Source organism: Oryx dammah, unplaced genomic scaffold (assembly GCF_014754425.2).
Source record: "Oryx dammah isolate SB20612 unplaced genomic scaffold, SCBI_Odam_1.1 HiC_scaffold_23, whole genome shotgun sequence".
In the NCBI taxonomy this organism is placed as follows: domain Eukaryota; kingdom Metazoa; phylum Chordata; class Mammalia; order Artiodactyla; family Bovidae; genus Oryx; species Oryx dammah.
Window position 1 is genome coordinate 64,329,531 of NW_024070207.1, and position 23,435 is coordinate 64,352,965.

Below are 23,435 nucleotides of genomic sequence, written 5' to 3' on the forward strand. Positions count from 1 at the left end.
GCAGGAGCTGGTGATGGACAGGGAAGCCTGGCATGCCACAGTCCGTGGGGTTGCAAAGAGTCGGACATGACTGAGCTGAACTGAACTGAACATGCAAAACATACATATACACACACCCAATAGACACTTTTTATATAGTTAAAAAATAATTTAAACTGATTAATATATTATTTATTGTGTGTCTATGTGCATAATATGTGATTTCAAAAAGCATTTTTTAAAAGACAAGAGAATAATAAATGATTTATTCAGGATATCAGTCACCTGTAAAGAGAGAGAGAGAGAGAGATGAAAGAAAATAGGATAGTGCATGGCATAGATTATTATTAACTTTCTTGGGTTTAGTGCTGGGCTCACAGCTGTTAGAAGTATTGAGTGAATGAATGAATGAATAAATGAATGTCAAGAGTTGGACACAACTCAGTGACTAACATTTTCACTTTCTTTCAGCAGGCTTTCCAGGTGGTTCAGACCATAAAGAGTCTGCTTGTAATGCAGGAGACCAGAGAAGGAAATGGCAACCCACTCAAGTATTCTTGCCTGAAGAATTCCATGAACATAGGAGTCTGGCAGGCTACAGTCCATGGGGTCACAAAGAGTCAGATATGACTGAGTAACTAACACTTTCTCTTTCTTTCACTGGGTCAATGATTCAAACTGGTGTTGGTGTTGTGAATCAAAATATATTATTAATACAATTTTGTATATCTAAAATTTTTTAATCAAGTACATATATTGAAGATATAAAAGAAAAATCCCCCTGAAAAAAATAGATATCTAAAAAAAAATAAAAATAAAAAAATAAAAACCACAGGGCTTGATGTGAGGGATAAGTAAAAAGAAATGATCAAATATGTAGTCTACATTTCTGTAGAATGTCTTTGTAAATGGGTAGATGACAGTGTCATTTACTAAGATAGAAGAAAAACAGATTAGGATCAGATTTATCCTTTCTAGACATATTGGCTATGTGGACCAAAAAAATAAATACTACCTTCCCTTCCCATAAAAAATGAATGTTTCCTGCCACCAGCCATTGCAGTCATCCTCAAAGTTATGCCCTTAGGGGAATTCAGAATGGAAAAAAAAAAAAAAAGACACTGCCCCTGGAAAGTTAAGATGCATATCTAAGGAATAATTTCAATGCACGCAGTTTCTTACATCTTCTCATATATAGAAAAGCACTGAAATTATTAACTTGAGATGTTTGGTTTTTGTAATTAGCAATGATTTTATGTTGGACAACATGTTTTTTTTTTTTTTTTTCCCAGCAAAAGCTCCTATATATCCTGGCTCCTCTCTTACCACTTTTTAACACTTTCTCAGAGGTATCTGAGAGGCTTTTTCCCAGGCTATAGTCCTCAGTAAGCTCCCTAAATAAAACAAGACTCACAATTTTTAGTTTTTTTTTTCCAGTTTACAGCTGTGATGTTCTTATGAGACATCCAAGTGGAAGTATGACATAATAGTTGAATGCAAATATCTAGACCTCAGAGTAGATAGCTGAGCTGGAGACAAACATTTAGAAGTCATCAGAATTTATATTGTACTTAAAGCCATGAAAATGAATATAAACATCTAATGAAAAAGTATAGTGAGAATTGAATGTCCAGGACCTAATACTGGAGAACTCTCATATTTAGAGACCCAACAGAAAAGGATCATCCAGCAAATTCCCAGAAAGACAGAAACACTAGGAGGGTATGATGTTAAGAAAAGTAAAAAAAAGAAAGCATTTCAAGAAATAAATTTTAAACTGTATGAAATTCTGCTGACAAGTTTTATAATGTTAGGAAAAAGAATTGTCATAACTTGGGATTTTGATGGTCTCCTGCATTGCAGGAAGCTTCTTTACTATCTGAACTACCAGGGAAGCCCTTTTGGAAGCCAGAAGAGACATTTTGGCAAGAATAATTTTGGTGGAACAGTGAGGGCAGAATCCAAAATGTAGGTAAGCAGAACTGATAAAATGACACAACATGTGAAGATAACTTGTGTGCTCAGTCATAGTGATAATAACAATATCATCTTATAAATACAATGTCTTTTAAATTTATATTATTATTTAATCTTTATAACAAAACAGCCCTGAAAGATAAGTACTGTATCCTCTTTCTACAAAAAAAAAAAAGAATACTGAGTAATCATTTAAATGTCTGAGATTAGAAAGCTCATCTGGAATGAAGTTGTGATTAGCAAGTAGGTCTTCTGATTTCAACTTTAGTACTCCTTTCCCCTCAAGAAGAAAAATGGGGTAAAAATGGCCAAATCAGAATGTCTCCAGTATACCACAGAAGAAAAACAACATGTTCTACTGATCATGGGCCAGGCACTCATTTACCTGAACATATCATGGCAATTTTATCAATATCTAAGAAAAAAAAAATATATATATATATAGTGTACTTTAGCTCTTTTCTCCCCAGTGGGTCTTCATTCTCAAACAAAATTTAAATTTCTGCAAATATTTTCACCACTAGATGGAACTAGAATAACATGAGAAGTTCTCCATTGTACAATTTGTCGACAACTGCAATCATCCAACGATATCCCTCCAAAACACCTAAACTCTCCAATTAGGGTCTTAAATAGATTCTGGTACTAATCAATGGTCAAACAAGAGATGGCAAGAGTTAATGTCGACATTCTAGGAATCAGTGAACTAAAATGGACTGGAATGGGTGAATTTAACTCAGATGACCATTATATCTCCTACTGCAGGCAGGAATCCCTCAGAAGAAATGGAGTAGCCATCATGGTCAACAAAGAGTCTGAAATGCAGTACTTGGATGCAACCTCAAAAACAACAGAATGATCTCTGTTCGTCTCCAAGGCAAACAATTCAATATCACGGTAATCCAAGTCTATGCCCCAACAAGTAACACTGAAGAAGCTGAAGTTGAACTGTTCTATGAAGACCTACAAGACCTTTCAGAACTAACACTCCAAAAAGATGTCTTTTTCATTATAGGGGACTGGAAAGCAAAAGTAGGAAGACAAGAAACACCTGGAGTAACAGGCAAATTTGGCCTTGGAATGTGGAATGAAGCAGGGCAAAGACTAATAAGTTTTGCCATGAAAATGCACTGGTCATAGCAAACACCCTCTTCCAATAACAAAAGAGAAGACTCTACACATGGACATTACCAGAGGGTCAACACTAAAAGCAGATTGATTATATTATTTGCAGCCAAAGATGGAGAAGCTCTATACAGTCAACAAAAACAAAACCAGGAGCTGACTGTGGCTCAGATCATGAACTCCTTATTACCAAATTCAGACTCAAATTGAAGAAAGTAGGGAAAATAGCTAGACTATTCAGGTATGATCTAAATGAAATCCCTTATGATTATACAGTGGAAGTAAGAAATAGATTTAAAGGCCCCGATCTGATAGATAGAGTGCCTGATGAACTATGGAAGGAGGTTCATGACACTGTACAGGAGACAGGGATCAAGACCATCCCCATGGAAAAGAAATGCAAAAAAGCAAAATGGCTGTCTGGGGAGGCCTTACAAATAGCTGTGAAAAGAAGAGAGGTGAAAAGCAAAGGAGAAAAGGAAAGATATAAGCATCTGAATGCAGAGTTCCAAAGAATAGCAAGAAGAGATAAGAAAGCCTTCTTCAGCGATCAATGCAAAGAAATAGAGGAAAAGAACAGAATGGGAAAGACTAGAGATCTCTTTAAGAAAATTAGAGATACCAAGGGAACATTTCATGCGAAGATGGGCTCAATAAAGCACAGAAATGGTATGGACCTAACAGAAGCAGAAGATATTAAGAAGAGGTGGCAAGAATACACTGAAAAACTGTACAAAAAAGATTTTCATGACCTGGATAATCACGATGGTGTGATCACTCATCTAGAGCTAGACATCCTGGAATGTGAACTCAAGTGGGCCTTAGAAAGCATCACTATGAACAAAGCTAGTGGAGGTGATGGAATTCCAGTTGAGCTACTTCAAATCCTGGAAGTTGATGCTGTGAAAGCGCTGCACTCAATATGCCAGCAAATTTGGAAAACTCAGCAGTGGCCACAGGACTAGAAAACGTCAGTTTTCATTCCAATCCCAAAGAAAGACAATGCCAAAGAATACTCAAACTACTGCACAATTGCAGTCATCTCACGTGCTAGTAAAGTAATGCTCAAAATTCTCCAAGCCAGGCTTCAGCAATACGTGAACCATGAACTTCCTGATGTTCAAGCTGGTTTTAGAAAAGGCAGAGGAACCAGAGATCAAATTGCCAACATCTGATGGATCATGGAGAAAGCAAGAGAATTCCAGAAAAAAACATCTATTTCTGCTTTATTGACTATGCAAAGCCTTTGACTGTGTGGATCACAATAAACTGTGGAAAATTCTGAGAGAGATGGAAATACCAGACCACCTGACCTGCCTCTTGAGAAATCTATATGCAGGTCAGGAAGCAACAGTTAGAACTGGACATGGAAAAACAGACTGGTTCCAAATAGGAAAAGGAGTACATCAAGGCTGTATATTGTCACCCTGCTTTTTAACTTAAATGCAGAGTACATCATAAGAAACTGTGGACTGGAAGAAACACAAGCTGGAATCAAGATTGCCGAGAGAAATATCAATAACCTCAGCTATGCAGAATACACCACCCTTATGGCAGAAAATGAAGAGGAACTAAAAAGCCTCTTGATGAAAGTGAAAGTGGAGAGTGAAAAAGTTGTCTTAAAGCTCAACATTCAGAAAACGAAGATCATGGCATCTGGTCCCATCACTTCATGGGAAATAGATGGGGAAACAGTGGAAACAGTGTCAGACTTTATTTTCTTGGGCTTCAAAATCACTGCAGATGGTGATTGCAGCCATGAAATTAAAAGATGCTTACTCCTTGGAAGGAAAGTTATGACCAACCTAGATAGCATATTACTTTGCCGACTAAGTTCTGCCTAGTCAAGGCTCTGGTTTTTCCTGTGGTCATGTATGGATGTGAGAGTTGGAGTGTGAAGAAGGCTGAGTGCCGAAGAATTGATGAGTTTGAACTGTGGTGTTGGATAAGACTCTTGAGGGTCCTTTGGCCTGCAAGGAGATCCAACCAGTCCATTCTGTAGATCAACCCTGGGATTTCTTTGGAAGGAATGATGCTAAAGCTGAAACTCCAGTCCTTTGGCCACCTCATGCGAAGAGTTGACTTATTGGAAAAGACTCTGATGTTGAGAGGGATTGGGGGCAGGAGGAGAAGGGGACGACAGAGGATGAGATGGCTGGATGGCATCACGGACTTGATGACCATGAATCTGAGTGTACTCCGGGAGTTGTTGACAGAGAGGGAGGCCTGGCGTGCTGCGATTCATGGGGTCGCAAAGAGTTGGACACGACTGAGAAACTGAACTGAACTGAACTAATCAATGGGAAAATGTAAATGTCAAATGATGACGTCTCTAGGAGTAAGATGCATTTGAATACTTGGAGCAAATGTAAAATCAAAGGAGACTATTAGAGAACTTCCCTGGTGACTCAGACAGTCAAGAGTCTGCCTACAATGCAGGAGACCTGGGTTCAAACCCTGGGTCAGGAAGATCTCCTGGAGAAGGGAATGGCAACCCACTCCAATATTCTTGCCTGGAGAATTCCATGGACAGCAGAGCCCAGTTAGCCCCAGGCCATGGGGTTGCAAAGAACCAAGTATGACAGAATGACTAACATTTCATTTCATTTCATGACTATTATTGATAAAGTATCAGAGATATTAAGAACTCTAAAACATATAGGAATTGTAAGTTTATTATTTAAAATGACTTCTTATTTTGAAGTAGTATTGTGCTACCTGATACATATTAAAGTGAAAATCAGTTAATCAGATAAAAGCACAATTTGATTTGGGACAGGTTTAATAAAATTCATTAAGTTTTAAATTAAATTTATAAGTTCTCAATCTTAGTCAGTTGTTTACAAACAAAATAAAACATTCAAAGCCTAAAGAATTATCTCACCCATTCTAGAGAAATAATTATTTTAAGGAGAAGCCTGCCAAATTCACATCTTCTGACTTGTCTTCTCCCACTACACAAACACACACATATATGCACCATCATCATTCTAGTTAAAACATTTTAGCCAAAATTTGAAATACTATCTCATTAAGTTGCTGAATAGGTTTTTACATATTTTTCCAATATTCTTTTGGCCAACTGTATAAAATCAAACTGCAGTAAATTGAGGATTAAAGAGAAATGATGATATGAACAGGATAAAGAGAAAATTCAAGATAAAAGCTTCTTTAGAATTAAATTCTTAAAGTATTTCATTCATTTCTTCCTCTGCACTCAATCCCAACCTTACCTTTTTAAGTAGCTAAAATGCAAGTTTTACTTGTAAAACTGTTGGTGTCAGCTACTTAAATAAATGGTACCTTCATCTATTCCCCTATTACTTTAAAAAGAAATATCTCAGCTTTGGCAAATGTTCTGTTTAAGTTATGTTAAAGACAGTTTCACACACTATAATTGTCTCTCCTAAATATAACTCAGTTCAAGACCTAGAAAGAGAATGTTGGACTATTCATATCCATCTAAGTGGAAGATTTCAAATTGTACTATTTTGTTTTGTTTACCTGAACAATAACAGTAAAGAAGATAACAACTGTGGTTGCTGCAATGAAGAGCTTCTTTCTGGAAAACTCTGGGAGCAGAAAAACAAGGGAGAAACAGATTGCTCCCCTCAGTCCTCCATAGGCTATAATAAATTGGTCCTTTCTGGTGACTGTATTCACATGACATTTGTTCACGAAGAAAGTCAGCACAAGAACTCCTAAATTTTTGAATAAGAAGAATACTTGAGTAATTAATCAACAGAAGGAAATGCTACAAATATAACAGTGTTAAACTAGATTGAAATTCTAAGGATTTGTGATGAAGCCTAAAGGAGCTAAACTATTAAAAGGTTTATTTCCTCAGAGAGCTTTCTTTAAACAGCTACATTTTATTTTGTTTGTATTTTGGTTTTTCCTTTGATTCGTTTCCTTTTTTCAGAATTAAAGCAGTGCATTTCTCTTCTTTAGGGCTATGTGGACTAATCTGGGGCATTCTGCAAAATAGTCTCTACAAACAGAACATAACATTTCTCTTCAGTCTTATAAATGCTAGTGAGTAGACCCGACTAGTGAACTAGATGTTAAGTAATGTGACCTGTGTTGGTTTTAATCTTTAATGAGCCAGGATTCCATATTCTTCAAGGCTTCAAAAACAAGATATTTTTTCCCCTGTTACCCAAAATCTAGAGTTCTGAGACTGAAGTCTCAGCCAAAGATTTTTACTTCTCACATTTGTTGGTAGTGTCAAAAAGTAGCCTTAAGCACAAGAGAAATATTTTCTCATGCACCAGTACTATTTGAAGGGTGCCAGTTAAACCTTTGTCCCACAGATCTTACTCCCAGTGATTATGTTTTGAGTATCTTATTGTGAATGAGTTTAGCAGATAATTTACTTCAAGAACAGAAAGGCAAAATTCCTTGCCAAGTGAGCTGAAAGTGGGGACTCTTACACAAATTTAGAGCTGAAATAAGTTGGTCAGCAGACAGTTTAGCCAAAATTGATTTGTTTGGAAAAAATATCATATCCTCTTCATTGTAGTATGGTATTGGCAATTTGGAGAGCCATGGGAGTAGTCTTGAAGCCTCTGTATATGACTGAAAATTTTGGTTCATTTTTCTGTTTTTAAAAACATTTTAATTCAATAGATATATTTTAAATAGTGCCAGAAAATGAAAGCATAGTCAAACTATTAGAGCAGTCATAATTAAATTAAAATAAATGAGAGTTAAATCCACTGAAAGTTTAAGAACTTTTAATTATCTTTTAAAAACTGTCTCTTTAGCTCTTAATTTTCTTTCATATTACTACAAAAGTAAAGGTAGCTTTTAGAGAAAAATATAAATATGCAAAGGAAGCATATAGCACCTATATTCCCACCCATCCAGAGAAAAGAATTCCTAACACTTTGAGTCTGTTTCCAAAGCCACACATGACTGTTTATATTATTATTTTTTCTAATAATAACTGCTTTATATACACTTGAACATTTAAGATGTTCCAATGATGCCTAAATATATGTAATAAAATTTCTAATCAATCTTTTTCTGTGTAGTTACCAGAATTCAAGGCTACTGACATTATATTTGAGGCCAAGTTATCATTTTGATTAAACAGAAATTCACCCATCATATTTTGAGTCAAATTGCATTTTGGACAACTGAGATGAATTGCTTCAGTCATATTGACACTGTCAGAATGCTAACTTTATAATTTTATTATTCATTCTATGTGGATTCCCAAACCAAAGGAATGAAAATATTTTACTGAAACCTTCTAAGTTAACAGACTTACAAAAAATATACATCATTTAATATAGCTAAAATCCAAAGGGGGAAAAAAACTGTGGCCTCCTATGGCCTGTATTCAGCTCATCTTTCCTCTGTCTCTTTAGGCACAAAATTAACCTAAATCGTGATGTCAGGCTTAAAGGAAGTACAGATACTTCATTGATTTATGATAAAAATCTTTTCCTTTTCTCTTCTCATACCAAATATAGCAATTATCTACACATTTTAATTTAGAAATAAAATGGTATTGGACAGAGGATTTGTTTCATCTCATGAATTTTCACACAAAGTTTCAAAAGGGAGGGGATATATGTATACCTATTGCTGATTCGTGTTGAGGTTTTACAGAAAACAGCAAAATTCTGTAAAGCAATTATCTTTCAATAAAAAATTAATAAATTAAGAAAAGCTAAATTTACAAATCTATAGAAATCCTGGTGTTCATCTTTAATGTTTGCTCTTACTAGGCCTTAAAATTTTACTACTCTTTTTTTTTTCAATTGAAATATAGTTGATTTATAGTGTTGTGTTATTTTCTATTGCACAGCAAAGTGATTCACTTATACACACATATATATATATTATTTTTCATATCTTTTTCCCATTATGTTTTATTATAGGATATTGAATATAATTATCTGTACTATACAGTAGGATGCTATTTTTTATCTATTTTATATATAGAAGTTTGTATCTGCTAATCCCAAACTCCTGATTTATTCCTCTTCCCTCCATTTTCCCCTTTGGTTATTATAGATCTCTTTCTATGTCTGTGAGTCTGTTTCATAAATAAGTTCATTTGTATCACATTTTAAATTCTACATTTAACTGATATCATATGATATAAATTAGGTATGATATAAACATACTAAACTTAGTATGATAACCTCTAAGTCCATCCATGTTACTGCAAATAGTATCCATTCTCTTTTATGGCTGAGCAGTATTCCATTGTATACATGTACCAAATCTTTATCCATCCATCTGTCAATAGACATTTATGTTGCTTCTATATCTTGGCTATTATAAATAGTACTGCAATGAACATTGGGGTGCACGTACCTTTTTGAATTATGGTTTTCTCCAGATATAGGCCCAGGAGTGGGATTGCTGGAACATATGATAGCTTTGTTTTTAGATTTCTGAGGAAACTCCGTATCATTCTCCATAGTAGTTGTACCAATTTACATTCCCAGCAAAAGTGATTGAGAGTTCCCTTTTCTCAATCCCCTCTCCAGTATTTGTTATCTGTAGATTTTTAATGATGGTCATTTTGACCAATGTGAAATGCTATCTCATTGTAGTTTTGATTTGTATTTCTCTAATAATTAGCATCCACTGACTCAATGGACATGAATTTGAGCAAACTCAGGGAGATAGTGGAGAACAGAGGAGCCTGGTGTGCTGCAGTCCATGGGGTGGCAAAGAGTTGGACATGACTCAGCGACTGAACAACAATAATAATTAGCAATGTTGAGCATATTTTCATGTGTTTATTGCCCATATGTATGTCTTCTTTGGAGAAATGTCTATTTTGGTCTTCTGCCCGTATTTTGATTGAGTTGTTTTTTGTCATTGAGTTGTACAAGCTGTTTGTATATTTTGGAAATTAATCCCTTGTCAGTCATACTATGTGCAAATATTTTCTCCCATTCCATAGATCGTCTTTGTTTTGTTTATGGTTTCTTTTGCTGTGCAAAAGCTTCTAAATTTGATTCAGTCCCATTCATTTATTTCTGCTTTTATTTCTATTGCTTTAGGAGACTATAGATCTTAACATTTTATAAGAAAATACTTTCACTTATTCTTGGCATTTTTGTTTCCAGCAGCTATTTTTTATAGCACATGAGCACAAAGTAGACTTTTTGTTCAATTTTATTTAAAAAGACATTTAGATTAAAAATAATAGTTTATAACTCTAGTGAGATTTTCCAGTGGGCTCAGAATAAATTAGAAATTGCCTTCTGTGAACTTGCATGACATTTAGCTTATAGTTTCACTGTTAGTGCCAACCTAAATACATTTCAATAGATAATAAAGCATACTCTGGCCAGTCTTATTATTCATTCTTAAAATTACAAGCAAATGTGCCCCTCAGTGTTGCTGGGGTAATTTTCATAGTCTCCAAAGAAAAGTCTACAATGATTCTGTTCATGTGTTGAGGGTGTGAGATAGAAATGTCAAAAAATATGATAAACTATAAATTGTGTTTCTATACACACTACAACATGTAAGATTAATGAGACAGCTTAATTTAAGTAACAATGAAGCTGTGATGTTTTTAGGATGAAAAATATGCTTACATGTGTATTTCACTTCAGTACCAGTGGAGTATATGTTTTTTAATGTAAACACTGGATTAGAAGAGGGCTTGCATGCCTGTGTGGGTACTCAGTCACTTCCAACTCCTTGTGACCCCATGGACTGCAGCCAGCCAGGCTTCTCCATCTATGGAATTTTCCAGACAAGAACACTGGAGTGGGTTGCCATTTCCTACTCCAGGGATCTTCCCTACCTACAGATCAAATTCAGGTCTTTTGCATCTCCTGCATTGGAGGCAGATCCTTTACCACTGGTGCCATCTGGAAAGCCCAATAATAATAGTACTAAAGAATAACATTTACTGAGAATTTATGATGTACCAGGCTGTATACTAAACTCTTTGATTACATTATATCATATAATTCTCACAATAGTTGGCAAAAGTTTATAGTGTCAACTATTCTCATTTTACAGTTAAGGACTGTTACTCCTAGCATGATTATATGATTTTTTTCAAAGTCAAAAGGCTATGTAGTGAAGCTAGAATTTGAACTCAGTCTGATTTTAGAGCCAGTTTTTTAACCTTGCTATTATGGAGTCCCTGCATAAGTGAAGAATAGAAAACAGTCTACTTATGAAAAGTAAAGCAAATAAAGCATATTGGAATTTTAAATTTCTTGTTTCTAATGCAATCTCAAAACAAGCTGACACATTTTACATAACAAAGCAATATTCACCATACCTAATGCTCTCCAAATAAGACAGAAAATGACAGTGAAACAAATGTAAGGCCAATTCCATTCGTGGTTATTTCCAATGGTAGAAACGCCAAGGAAGATGAAGATAAGAGTGTCACTAACACTGCTCCACATCTTCATGAAGTACTTGATAGTGGTATGGGATTTCTGAGAAATGTTAGCTTCCACATAGCGTTTCATGCTCATAGCACAGGCAATAACTCTAAAGAAGAGGAAAAAATCTGTAAGAGTAAATATTTGCATTTAACTTTAAGGGAAAGTGATCACACAAATGTTGTTGAAGACTAAATTAAGATCTCTGTTACTCTAGATGCCTTACTCCATTCCAGAACATAAAAAAACATGCCATTTCCTCAGAATTTATACAATAACATTTTTAAGACAATCAAATGCTTAATTTTCAAAATAAATGACAGCTTCTGTGTCCTTTTGTGTGCTGAGAATAATGTGTCTGCTTTACCATCTTTAACATTGTCTAATCAGTCAGTCATTCAGTGTTTAGTCATTGAGTTTTGTCTGACTCTTTGCAATGCCATGGACCCTAGCCTGCTAGGCTCCTCTGTCCATGGGATTCTACAGGCAAGAATACTGGAGTGGGTAGCCATTCCCTTCTGCAGGGAATCTTCCTGACCCAGGGCTCAGACCCAGATTTCCCTCATTGCAGGCAAATTCTTAGCAGTCTGAGCCACCAGGGGAGCTCATTGCCTAATCAGTCTTCTTTAAATAGGGTTGCACTGACAGGTTCTAATAATTAGTTGGCATCAAATATGCCAAGAGACAAGGGCTAATATGAGAAATAATACATACTTGTAGCCTCTAAAGCACTACTGTTATAAATAAAGCAATTTTTGATAGTCAGGGAGTATTTTACTATTTTATTCTATTCATTATGCTTTCAAGATTATGTTGTTATATTCCTGTTGAATTATCTTTTCCAAGCCTTACTCTAGAGTATTTTGTTGCACCTTTCAATCCATCAGAATGATTTATTGCCTGCAAGACTGCCTTCCCACTCTTATTTGTTTAAGATATTTAGATATTTTCTTAGCAACTGGGGAGCAGGGAAGGGGGAAAAACATTGTATATGAGATGAGCAATAACCTATTGCCACCCCATGCTAAATTATTTTTAAATTACTCTCTGTTGAAGATGTGGGGAGGAGTGATAGATATGCACACAGTTGTATGAATTTGAGACAAGAAACATGTTCTACTACCTCTAATACAACCTTTCAAAAATGTAAAACTCCCAGAAAATGGCTCACATTAAAAGGCTTAAGGGTAAGAATGCCAAACTAGGAATCTGAGATGCAGACAGAGGAGGATATGATTCAGCTTTGTAAGTCCACATTTTTGCTCAGGACTAGCCCAGACTATACAAACAATAATAAACCTTGTGATACTCAAAGCATAAAAACCATCAGCTGCTAATCCTTAGTTTAAACCAATCTACACTGAAAATGGCCAAAGGATTACCATATGAAAAACACAAAGTAGTAGGTAAAACAGTGTTGAGCAAGGATCTAGATGTATAGATATACATTATTTTTCTATTTTATATATATATATATATATAACTGAATCACTTTGCTGTACACTTGAAACTAACACAGTATTGTAAATCTACTATACTCCAATAAAGTTTTTAAACATTTCAGCTTTGGTTAAACCTGCACTCACAAAGGAGAGTTGAAAAGACTGATTCACCTTCAGCTCCCTTAATGTCAGTAACATTTCTACTTATAGTTACCACAAACCCTCTTGGATTGCTTCAGTCAGATTAAATCCAGGAAATTCAGTTAGAGGCACTGATTTAAAACAGTTAATGATTTAAAATGCCAGTAAGTGTAGCTAACATATGTATGTGCTTATTTTGTGGCAACTATGTATTATAGGTATTTTATTTATTTTATCTCAGTTAATTTTCACAATGATATTTATGAGATAGACATTGTTACTATTGCTATGTCACAGGTGAATAAGGCCAGGAGAAATTAAATAACTTTCTCAAGATCACTTGGCTTGAAAGTAGCAGCTCTGGGATTCGATCTAATCAGTCTCTAGAACCCATGTCCTTGACCACCTTGATATATATTTTACATATACACAATATATTTCATTTGTGTGAATGATGTTCAATGTTTTTTAAATGTGACATGTTTAATCAACATGATGTTTTACTTTTCCATTTGTTTTGGAAGTTGGTTACCTTTCTTACTGACTTGCTTTTTATTTTTCTGTCATTAATTGAGTATTAAAATACTGACATTCAGCATCAGCCCAATATAAACCCCCCCTTTTTTTTTAAGAAACACTATTAACTGTTTCACTTTGAAAGAAATAGAATAAGAAGCTTATCTGGCTTTTCATTTCTTTTCTCCTCACAACAGCTTACATAAAGACGTTTTCAGTTGATAATTTCAATTTTTGAAGATATAATTTCAAATTATTTATTATACTTAAAATCAAGTATTGTTACCAACATATATGTTGGTTTTCTCTGTCAAGTTGCATTTTTCTCTTTAGTCAATTTAGTTCTAAAGAGCTGTCTTTCCGGTCATTGTTATCTAATGTTGCTTCCTTCTTCTCTAAATAATTTTTGACTTTTTCCAGAAACTGGAAGAGTTCTATGATGAAGTTCAGTATTCTAGGCCAAGTTTTTTAATGTTTTTAATTGCTCTATTTTCATTTTACTCTCAACTACTTTAGGTAGATAGGCTTGGTCAACTAGTAAATTACCAGCCTTTTAAAATGTAATAGACAACTATCTGCTCTCAGTCTTTTGTAGAATTTTGCTTTCAGTTATATTTCTTTGTACAAAGTTTGAAGGCAAAAACTGAGTTCCTGTATAAGTGTAGGTGTCTCATGAATGACCATATTTGGCTAGTGAAAATTTATTTTTTTATATTTTAAAACAATTCCTGGATAATGTTTAAAATATCTAAAATAATTGGGAATCAAAAGCTTTAAGTGAACTGTCAAGTGCTAATTAATCTCAAGAGAATGTATTCCCTTAATACTTTCATTATATTTATTTTTTTTTCTAAAAATAGCATTTGGTTACTTGATAAGTATCATAAATGTCTTATTTTCCAACCTGTTACATGCAGGTTTTATTCTCATATCTTATTCTCTTAAAAAAAAAGAAAAGAAAAGAAAGCAGCTCAGTAGCCACAAATGTCCATTCTTATGGGTCAATTTGTGATTCTTTGAGAGAAATGGAATAATGAAAACCTCAGACAGTAAGATTTACATAGAGGATGAGCTGAAATCCCTGTAATACTACATACTGTCTGGTGTCTTTCAGCACAAGACAGTTCTTCATTTGCATCTTTGAGTATCTTAGGGTGGGTAACTAATTAAAATATTACCTAGAATATATTATTGCCAACTTACATGCACTATGACCACATCTAAAGCAATTCACAGTTGATAAACTGCTTAATGTTTACTGAGAGGTATGCTGCATTGTGTGATTTCCCCCTCAAACAAGTCCCTACTCTAAATCACTTTATGATCTTAAGAAAAAAATGTCACTCTGGAAGTACATATATTAAATTAGAAATATAATTTGCATATAAACTATTTTCAAAGATAAATTGTATTTTTCTTTCTTGTCTGTTTTCTACCATGTTGTTGTTCAGTCACTCAGTCATGTCTGACTCTTTGCGATGCCATGGACTGCAGCACAACAGCCTTCCCTGTCTTTCATCCTCTCCTGTAGCTTGCTCAAACTCATGTCCATTGAGTTAGTGATGCCATTCAGCCATCTCGACCTCTGTCGCCCCCTCTCATCCTTCCTTTAATCTCTCCCAGCATCAGGGTCTTTTCCAGTGAGTCAGTTATTTGCATCAGGTGGCTAAAGTCATGGAGGTTCAGCTTCAGCATCAGTACCTCCAATGAATATTCAGGGTTGATTTTCTTTAGGATTGATTGGTTTGATCCCCTTGCTGTCCAAGGGACTCTCAAGAGTTTTCTTCAACACCACAGTTCAAAAGCATCAACTCTTTGGTGGTCAGCCTTCCTTATGGTCCAACTCTCTACTGGAAAAGCAGTAGCTTTGACTATATGGACCTTTGCTAAACACAATGACAGAGTAGAAGTATGTGTGCTAATCTTCTCCATTGAGGATTCCAAAGTTGCAGCTCACTGCTGATTAACCATTTACAAAATGTTGGGTCCCGCCAAAAAAAAAAAAAGACATCCCACGTCCAAGGGCAAAGGAGAAGCCCCAACAAGATGGTAGGAGGGGTGACATAGAATTTAGAATCAAACTCCATATCCATCAGTGATGCTCAGAGGGCTCAAACAAAACCTTATGGACACCAGGACGCAAGGACCCCACAAAAGACTGATCCAGACATGCCCTTGAGTATTAAGGTGTCTCTTGCAGAGGCATGGGTCAGCAGTGGCCTGTCACAGTGACAGGGGCACTGGCTGCAGCAGATCTGGAAGGCATGGTGTGTGAGCCCACCATAGAGCCCCTGAGCAGACAACCCACAAATTGGAGAACAATTATACCACTTAAGTTCTGTTGTGAAATTTCTAGGGTCCACAATAGATTTCCCAACCCGGGGATCTGGCAAAGGGACTGAGAAGCCCCAGGGAATTTGACTTTGAAGGCCAGTGAGATTTGATTACAGAACTTCCAGAGGACTGGGGAAACAGACTCTTTGAGGGCACACACAAAACCTTGTGCACACCAGGATCCAGGAGAAAGGAGCAGTGACCCCACAAGAGACTGAGCTTGGCTTGCCTATGAGTGTCCAGGAGTCACCAGCAGTGGCATGGGTAGACAGAGGACTGTCATGGGGTCAGGGGCAGTGAATACAACAGTCCTGGCATAATATCTCTTGAAGGAGGTCACCATTACTGCCATTGCCCCTACCATAGTTTTGCCTCAGGCAAAACTACAGGGAGGGAACACAGCCCCACCCATCAACAGAAAATTGGATTAAAGATTTACTAATCATGGCCCTGCCCATCAAAGCCAGACACAGATTCATCCACAGCCAGTCCCTGCCATCAGGAAGCTTCCACAAGCCTCTTATCTTTATCCATCAGAAGACAGACAGAACAATTAAAGAAAACTACCTAAACTGACTGGTTCCAAATAGGAAAAGGAGTACGTCAAGGCTGTATATTGTCACCCTGCTTATTTAAGTTATATGCAGAGTACATCATGAGAAACGCTGGACTGGAAGAAAGACAAGCTGGAATCAAGATTGCCGGGAGAAATATGAATAACCTTAGATATGCAGATGACACCACCCTTACGGCAGAAAGTGAAGAGGAGCTAAAAAGCCTCTTGATAAAAGTGAAAGAGGAGAGAGAAAAATTTGGCTTAAAGCTCAACATTCAGAAAACGAAGATCATGGCATCTGGTCCCATCACTTCATGGGAAATAGATGGGGAAACAGTGGAAACAGTGTTAGACTTTATTTTTGGGGGCTCCAAAATCACTGCAGATGGTGACTGCAGCCATGAAATTAAAAGACACTTACTCCTTGGAAGAAAAGTTATGACCAACCTAGATAGCATATTCAAAAGCAGAGACATTACTTTGCCGACTAAGGTCCGTCTAGTCAAGGCTCTGGTTTTTCCTGTGGTCATGTATGGATGTGAGAGTTGGACTGTGAAGAAAGCTGAGTGCCGAAGAATTGATGCTTTTGAACTGTGGTGTTGGAGAAGACTCTTGAGAGTCCCTTGGACTGCAAGGAGATCCAACTAGTCCATTCTGAAGGAGATCAGCCCTGGGATTTCTTTGGAAGGAATGATGCTGAAGCTGAAACTCCAGTCCTTTGGCCACCTCATGCAAAGAGTTGACTCACTGGAAAAGACTCTGATGCTGGGAGGGATTGGGGGCAGGAGGAGAAAGGGATGACCGAGGATGAGATGGTTGGATGGCATCACGGACTCGATGGACATGAGTCTAAGTGAACTCCAGGAGATAGTGATGAACAGGGAGGCCTGGCGTGCTGCGATTCATGGGGTCGCAAAGAGTCAGACACGACTGAGCGACTGAACTGAACTGAACTAAACTGATTGCTTTGATTATATCCTTGTCTAATTCAATGAAACTATGAGCCATGCCATGTAGGGCCACCTAAGATGGACGGGTCCTAGTGGAGAGTTCTGACAAAACATGGACAACTGGAGAAGGGAATGCTTAAGGACCCCATGAACAGGATGAAAAGGCAAAAAGATATGACACTGAAAGATAAACTCCCTAGGTCAGTAAGTGCCCAATATGCTACTAGAGAAGAGTGGAGAAATAACTATAGAAAGAATGAAGGGATGGAGGCAAAGTGAAAATCACACCCGGTTGTGGATGTGACTGGTGATAAAAATAAAGTCCAATTCTGTAAAGAACAATATTGCATAGGAACCTGGGATCTTAGGTCCATTAAGCATGGTAAATTGGAAGTGGTCAAACAGGAGATGGCAAAAGTGAATATCAACATTTTAGGATTCAGTGAATTAAAATTAACCAAAATGGGTGAATTTATCTAATTACATTATATCTATTACTGTAGGCAGGAATCCCTTAGAAGAAATGGAGTAGCCCTCATAGTCAACAAAAGAGTCTGAAATGCAGTACATGGGTCTAATCTCAAAAATGACAGAATGATATTTGTTCGTTTCAAAGGCAAACCATTCAGTATCACAGTAATCCAAGTCTATGCCCCAACCACTAATGCCAATGAAGCTGAAGTTGAATGGTTCTATGAAAATCTACAAGACTTTCTAGAGCTAACAACAACAAAAGATGTCCTTTTCTTCATAGGGGACTGGAACGTAACAGTAGGAAGTCAAGAGGTACCTGGAGTAGCAGGCAAGTTTGGCCTTGGAGTACAAAATGAAGCAGGGCAAAGGCTAACAGAGTTTTGCCAAGAGAATGAACTGGTCATAGCAAACACTCTAACAACACAAGAGAAGACTCTACACATGGACATCAGCAGAAAGTCAATACTGAAATCAGATTGTTTATATTCTTTGTAGCCAAAAATGGAGAATCTCTACATTGTCAGCCAAAACAAGACAGGGAGCTGACTACGGCTCAGATCATGAACTCCTTATTGCAAAATTCAGACTTAAATTGAAGAAAGTATGGAAAATGACTAGGCCATTCAGGTATGAACTAAATCAAATTCCTTCTGATTATACAGTGGAGGTGACAAACAGATTCAAGGGATTAGATCTGATAGACAGAATGCCTGAAGAACTATGGACAGAGGTTCGTGACATTGTACAGGATGTGGTGATCAAGACCATGCCCCCAAAACAATAAATGCAAAAAGGCAAAATAGTTGTCTGAGGAAGCCTTACAAAGAGCTGAGTAAAGAAGAGAAGTGAAAGGCAAAGGATAAAAGGGAAGATATACCCATCTGAATGCAGATTTCCAAAGAATAACAAAGAGAGACAAGAAAGCCTTTTTAAGTGAACAATGAAAATAAATAGAGGAAAACAATAGAGATCTCTTCAAGGAAATTGGAGGTACCAGGAAACATTTCATGCAAAAGTGGGCACAATAAAGGATAGAAACAGTAAAGACATAACAGAAGCAGAAGATAAGAGTGGACAAGAATACACAGAAAAATTCTTCAAAATTATCTTAATGACTTAGAAAACCCAATGGTGTGATCACTCACCTAGCATCAGATATCTTGGAGCATGAAGTCAAGTGGGCCTTAGGAAGCATCACTATGAGCAAAACTAGTGAAAATGATGGATTTTAAGCTGGGCTATTTCAAATCCTAAAAGATGATGCTGTGAAAGTGCTTCACTCAATATGCCAAAAAATTTGGAAAACTCAGCAGTGGCCACAGGACTGGGAATGGGCAATTGAAATTCCAATCCCAAAGAAGACCAATGCCAAAGAATATTCAAACTACCACACAATTGCTCTCATTTCACATGCTATCATGGCCATGCTCAAAATACTTCAAGCTAAGCTTCAATAGTATGTGGACCAAGAACTTACAGATATACAAGCTGGATTTAGAAAAGATAGAGGAACCAGAGATCAAATTGCCAACATTCGTTGGATCATAGAAAAAGCAAGATAATTCCAGAAAAACATCAACTTCTGCCTCATTGAGTACACTTAAGCCTTTGATTGTGTGGATCACAACAAACTGTGGAATATTCTTGAAGAGATGGGAATACCAGACCACATTACCTTCCTCCTTCAAAACCTGTATGCAGGTCAAGAAGCAACAGTGAGAATCAGACATCAAATGTCAGACTGGTTCCAAATTGTGAAAAGAGTACACCAAGGCTGTATATTATCACCCTGCTTGTGTAACTGATATGCAGAGTATATCATGAGAAATCCTGAGCTGAATGAAGCACACCTTGAAATCAAGATTTACAGGACAAATATCAATAACCTCAGATATGCAGATGACACCATCTTAATTGCAGAAAATGAAGAGGAATAAAAGAGCTTCTTGAAGAATATTAAAGAGAAGAGTGAAAAAGTTGACTTAAAATTCAACATTCAAAAAATAAAGATCATGGCATCCAGTCCCATTACTTCATAGCAAATAGATGAGGAAACAATGGAAACAGTGACACTTTATTTTCTTGGGCTCCAAAATCACTGTGGACAGTGATTGAAGCCATGAAATTAAAAGACACTTATTCCTTGGGGGAAAAAAAAAAAAAAACTACAAAACTATGCACACCTAGACAGTATATTACTGTCTGGTTACTTGTACTTTGCATTTGGCTCAGACGGTAAAGCGTCTGTCTACAATGCAGGAGACCGGTTTGATCCCTGGGTTGGGAAGTTCCCCTGGAGAACGAAATGGCAATCCACTCCAGGACTATTGCCTGGAAAATCCCATGAATAGAGGAGCCTGGTAGGCTACAGTCCATGGGATCACAAAGAGTCAGACATGACTGAGCAACTTCACTTCACAGACAGTATATTAAAAAACAGAGACATTACTTTGCCTACAAACGTCCATATAGTTGTGTTAGTTGCTCAGTCATGTCCGACTCTTGCAATCCCACAGACTGTAGTTTCCCAGTGTACAAAAACAGTTATATTTACTTTGTATTGTAACCTATTACATATGCAACAGTATTATTTCTGAAAATCAACTGTACATACCTTAATTTTAAAAGCTGTTATTGCTAAAAATGCTAGCCATCAACTGAGCCTTCAGTAAGTTGTAATCTTTTTTGTTAGTGGAGAGTTCAAAATATTGTAAGAATTACCAAAATGTGACACAGAGACATGAAGTGAGCAAATGCTATTAGATCAATGGTGCGGATAGACTTGCCCAATGCAGGATTGTCACAAACCTTCAATTTGTAAAATATGCAATAACTGCAAAGTGCAATACAGTGAAGCACAATAAAATGAGATATGCCTTCACTAGACTTAAACAATTTCAGGCATGCTTTATTTCCTACACTCTGCATACCTTATGATTTCCCTTTACATAACAAGCTCTATATGGGGCAATAGTAAATTGCTATAAAATTGTTATAACTATTCACCTCTCTATGTAATGGCTAGGACTAGAATCTACAATCTAAAACTTGTATCAGAAAAGAACCATGTCAAATCTTTACCAGTAATAATCAGATATGGTTCCTGTAGTTCTCCATGCAAAACAAATGAAGCCTGCCTACATAAACTATATTTGTGTTGTAGTTTGGTACTCCTCAAAAGCTAATTTAGTAATAATTTGCATCTACTTTATAAAGTTTCCTATCCCTATTTCTTTGATTTCTTTTCCCTTCACTATCAGCTGTCACCCAACAGACTTTTGGTCACCCCTTTTTACTCTTTATTTCTTTCTATTTTCACTGTAAAACTCCAAAGTTTTCTTTCAGCAAAATATTTTTAAAAGAGAGGAATATTATTTTTTAAAGTACAGCCACTTAGTAATAAAGTTCTAACAATAGTTTTTCTTTAAAAAAATACTATGACAAAGATTTTAAAGAAATAACAGGTTTTTTTAAGATCACTTATTAGACTATTAATTCCAATCACTTATCTGTTTTCACCCTTACTATATACACTATTGAAGTATCAGCAAGCTCTAATAATTAAAAGGGAATTTTATCTCTGTACACAAATTTTGTAACTCAGGTTACTAGGCACTTAATTTACCTGTCAAATTGTAAGCAGCTCTTTGCAAAAAAAAAAAAAAAAAAAAAAAAAACACACACACAAAAAAAAACCCAGATTTTTGTAGGGAGTAGGTCTTGGCAAGAGTTACTTTGTTTCATCACTTCAGTAGCTATATTTTAACTCAGCTTTTATACCAGGTGCCCCCCTACTTCATTAATCTCTGGCCTAAGCATATCTCCCAAATCTTTCGATGACATAATGCCTTATTTGTTGATTCTTTTCTTAGACTGAAAAATAAAATGAAGGGTTAACTGATTAGTAGATCTTTTCCCCAGTTACTGTATGAATGAGATAGAATCTAAAGAAAGATCACACAGAGTCAGCAAGTCTACACACAGTGAAAGATGATGAAGGTTCTGATCCCATCCTGAAATGACTAACTGATTAGCTTTCTCTTTAAAAACTTTCATGACTAGAGCAGAATCTTTGGAATGGGTTCTGGGACACAAGTCCACCTTCTCCCCAGGTTGCCAGCCTCCTGAATAGAGTGAACTTTCCTTTTCCAACCAACACTTGTGTCTCCATTACTGGCTTTCAAGATGCAAGCAGCTGAACCTGAGTTTGGTAACAAAAGATTTAATGAGTAGCTGGTTAAAAATTGTCTTCACTATTTAAGTAGTTAATATGAATCAGAAACTATTCAGTGTTATGTTGCAGCTTGGATGGGAGGGGAGTTTGGAGGAGAATGCATACATGTGGATGCATGGCTAGGTCCCTTCGCTGTTCACCTAAAGCTCACAACATTGTTAATTGGCTATACCACAATACAAAGTTTAAAAAAAGAAACTGCAATATCAAATGGCATTAAAGATTAAAAGAAATTATTATGGAAAGCAAAACAAGGAAGCAGGCAGGGAATGCTACAGGCTTTAGGTCTTCAGTGCTGAGAGAGTCGTGAAGCCAGCCTCCTCTTCTACCTTTTCTACCCTCCAGCACTGAGAATATAGAAGCTCATAAATACTCATCTGCTTTTTTTTTTTTAATTAAAGTGTATCTCAGTGCACTAGCCCCAAGCATCCAGTATCATGCATCAAACCTGGACTGGCAATTCGTTTCATATATGATATTATACATGTTTCAATGCCATTCTCCCAAATCATCCCACCCTCTCCCTCTCCTACAGAGTCCAAAAGACTGTTCTATACTTCTGTGTCTCTTTTGCTGTCTTGCATACAGTGTTATCATTACCATCTTTCTAAATTCCATATATATGCATTAGTATACTGTATTGGTGTTTTTCTTTCTGGCTTACTTCACTCTGTATAATAGGCTCCACTGAGACAACCCAGAGGGATGGTACGGGGAAGGAGGAAGGAGGGGAGTGCAGGATGGGGAACACGTGTATACCTGTAGCAGATTCATGTTGATTGATGTATAGCAAAACCAATACAATATTGTACAGTAATTAACCTCCAATTAAAACAAATAAATTTATATTTTAAAAAAATTAAAAAATAAGACATGCAGAAATGTTAAAAATAAATAAATAAATAAAGTGTATCTCAGGGACAATGAAAAAAGTTTTACTGGAATTCATTTTAATCTGAGAGAGCCCTCACTCAATGTGACTGTTTACACTCCAGTCCCAATGCAGTAGTCAGTAATGAAGCTAAGTGAGAAAATCATAGTATGCTTTTATGAAAAGTATTTGAGATACTAATTGATTCAACTATATCTAAAAGCATCTCTATGTATCAAGAACAAATCAAAACCAATAATTCTTTGTTTCCATAATCTTCTATAATAAAACGTTGGGGAAATATCTTCTTGATAGTTTCATAATAATGCTAAAATTTATAAAATATCTAGAAACTAAATCTTCCTTTGAAAGAATGAAATGCAAAAATTGTACTTTATCACAAAACAAAATAATTCAAATGGCTTGTGAAAATATTTCTCTTTAGTCTCGTC

At 36.2% G+C, this 23,435-nt stretch overlaps 1 protein-coding gene across 1 annotated transcript in view; it reads right to left on the reverse strand.

Annotated features, from left to right (window-relative positions):
• LOC120881616 (sodium/hydrogen exchanger 2-like) overlaps positions 1 to 23,435 on the reverse strand; it is a 95,385-nt gene that overhangs the window by 50,988 nt on the left and 20,962 nt on the right. The window contains exons 4-5 of the mRNA XM_040265314.1: positions 11,357 to 11,574; positions 6,586 to 6,782 (exon numbers count right to left, since the gene is read on the reverse strand). Of these exons, the coding sequence (XP_040121248.1) occupies positions 6,586 to 6,782; positions 11,357 to 11,574 (415 nt within the window). The remainder of the gene's footprint in view (positions 1 to 6,585; positions 6,783 to 11,356; positions 11,575 to 23,435) is intronic.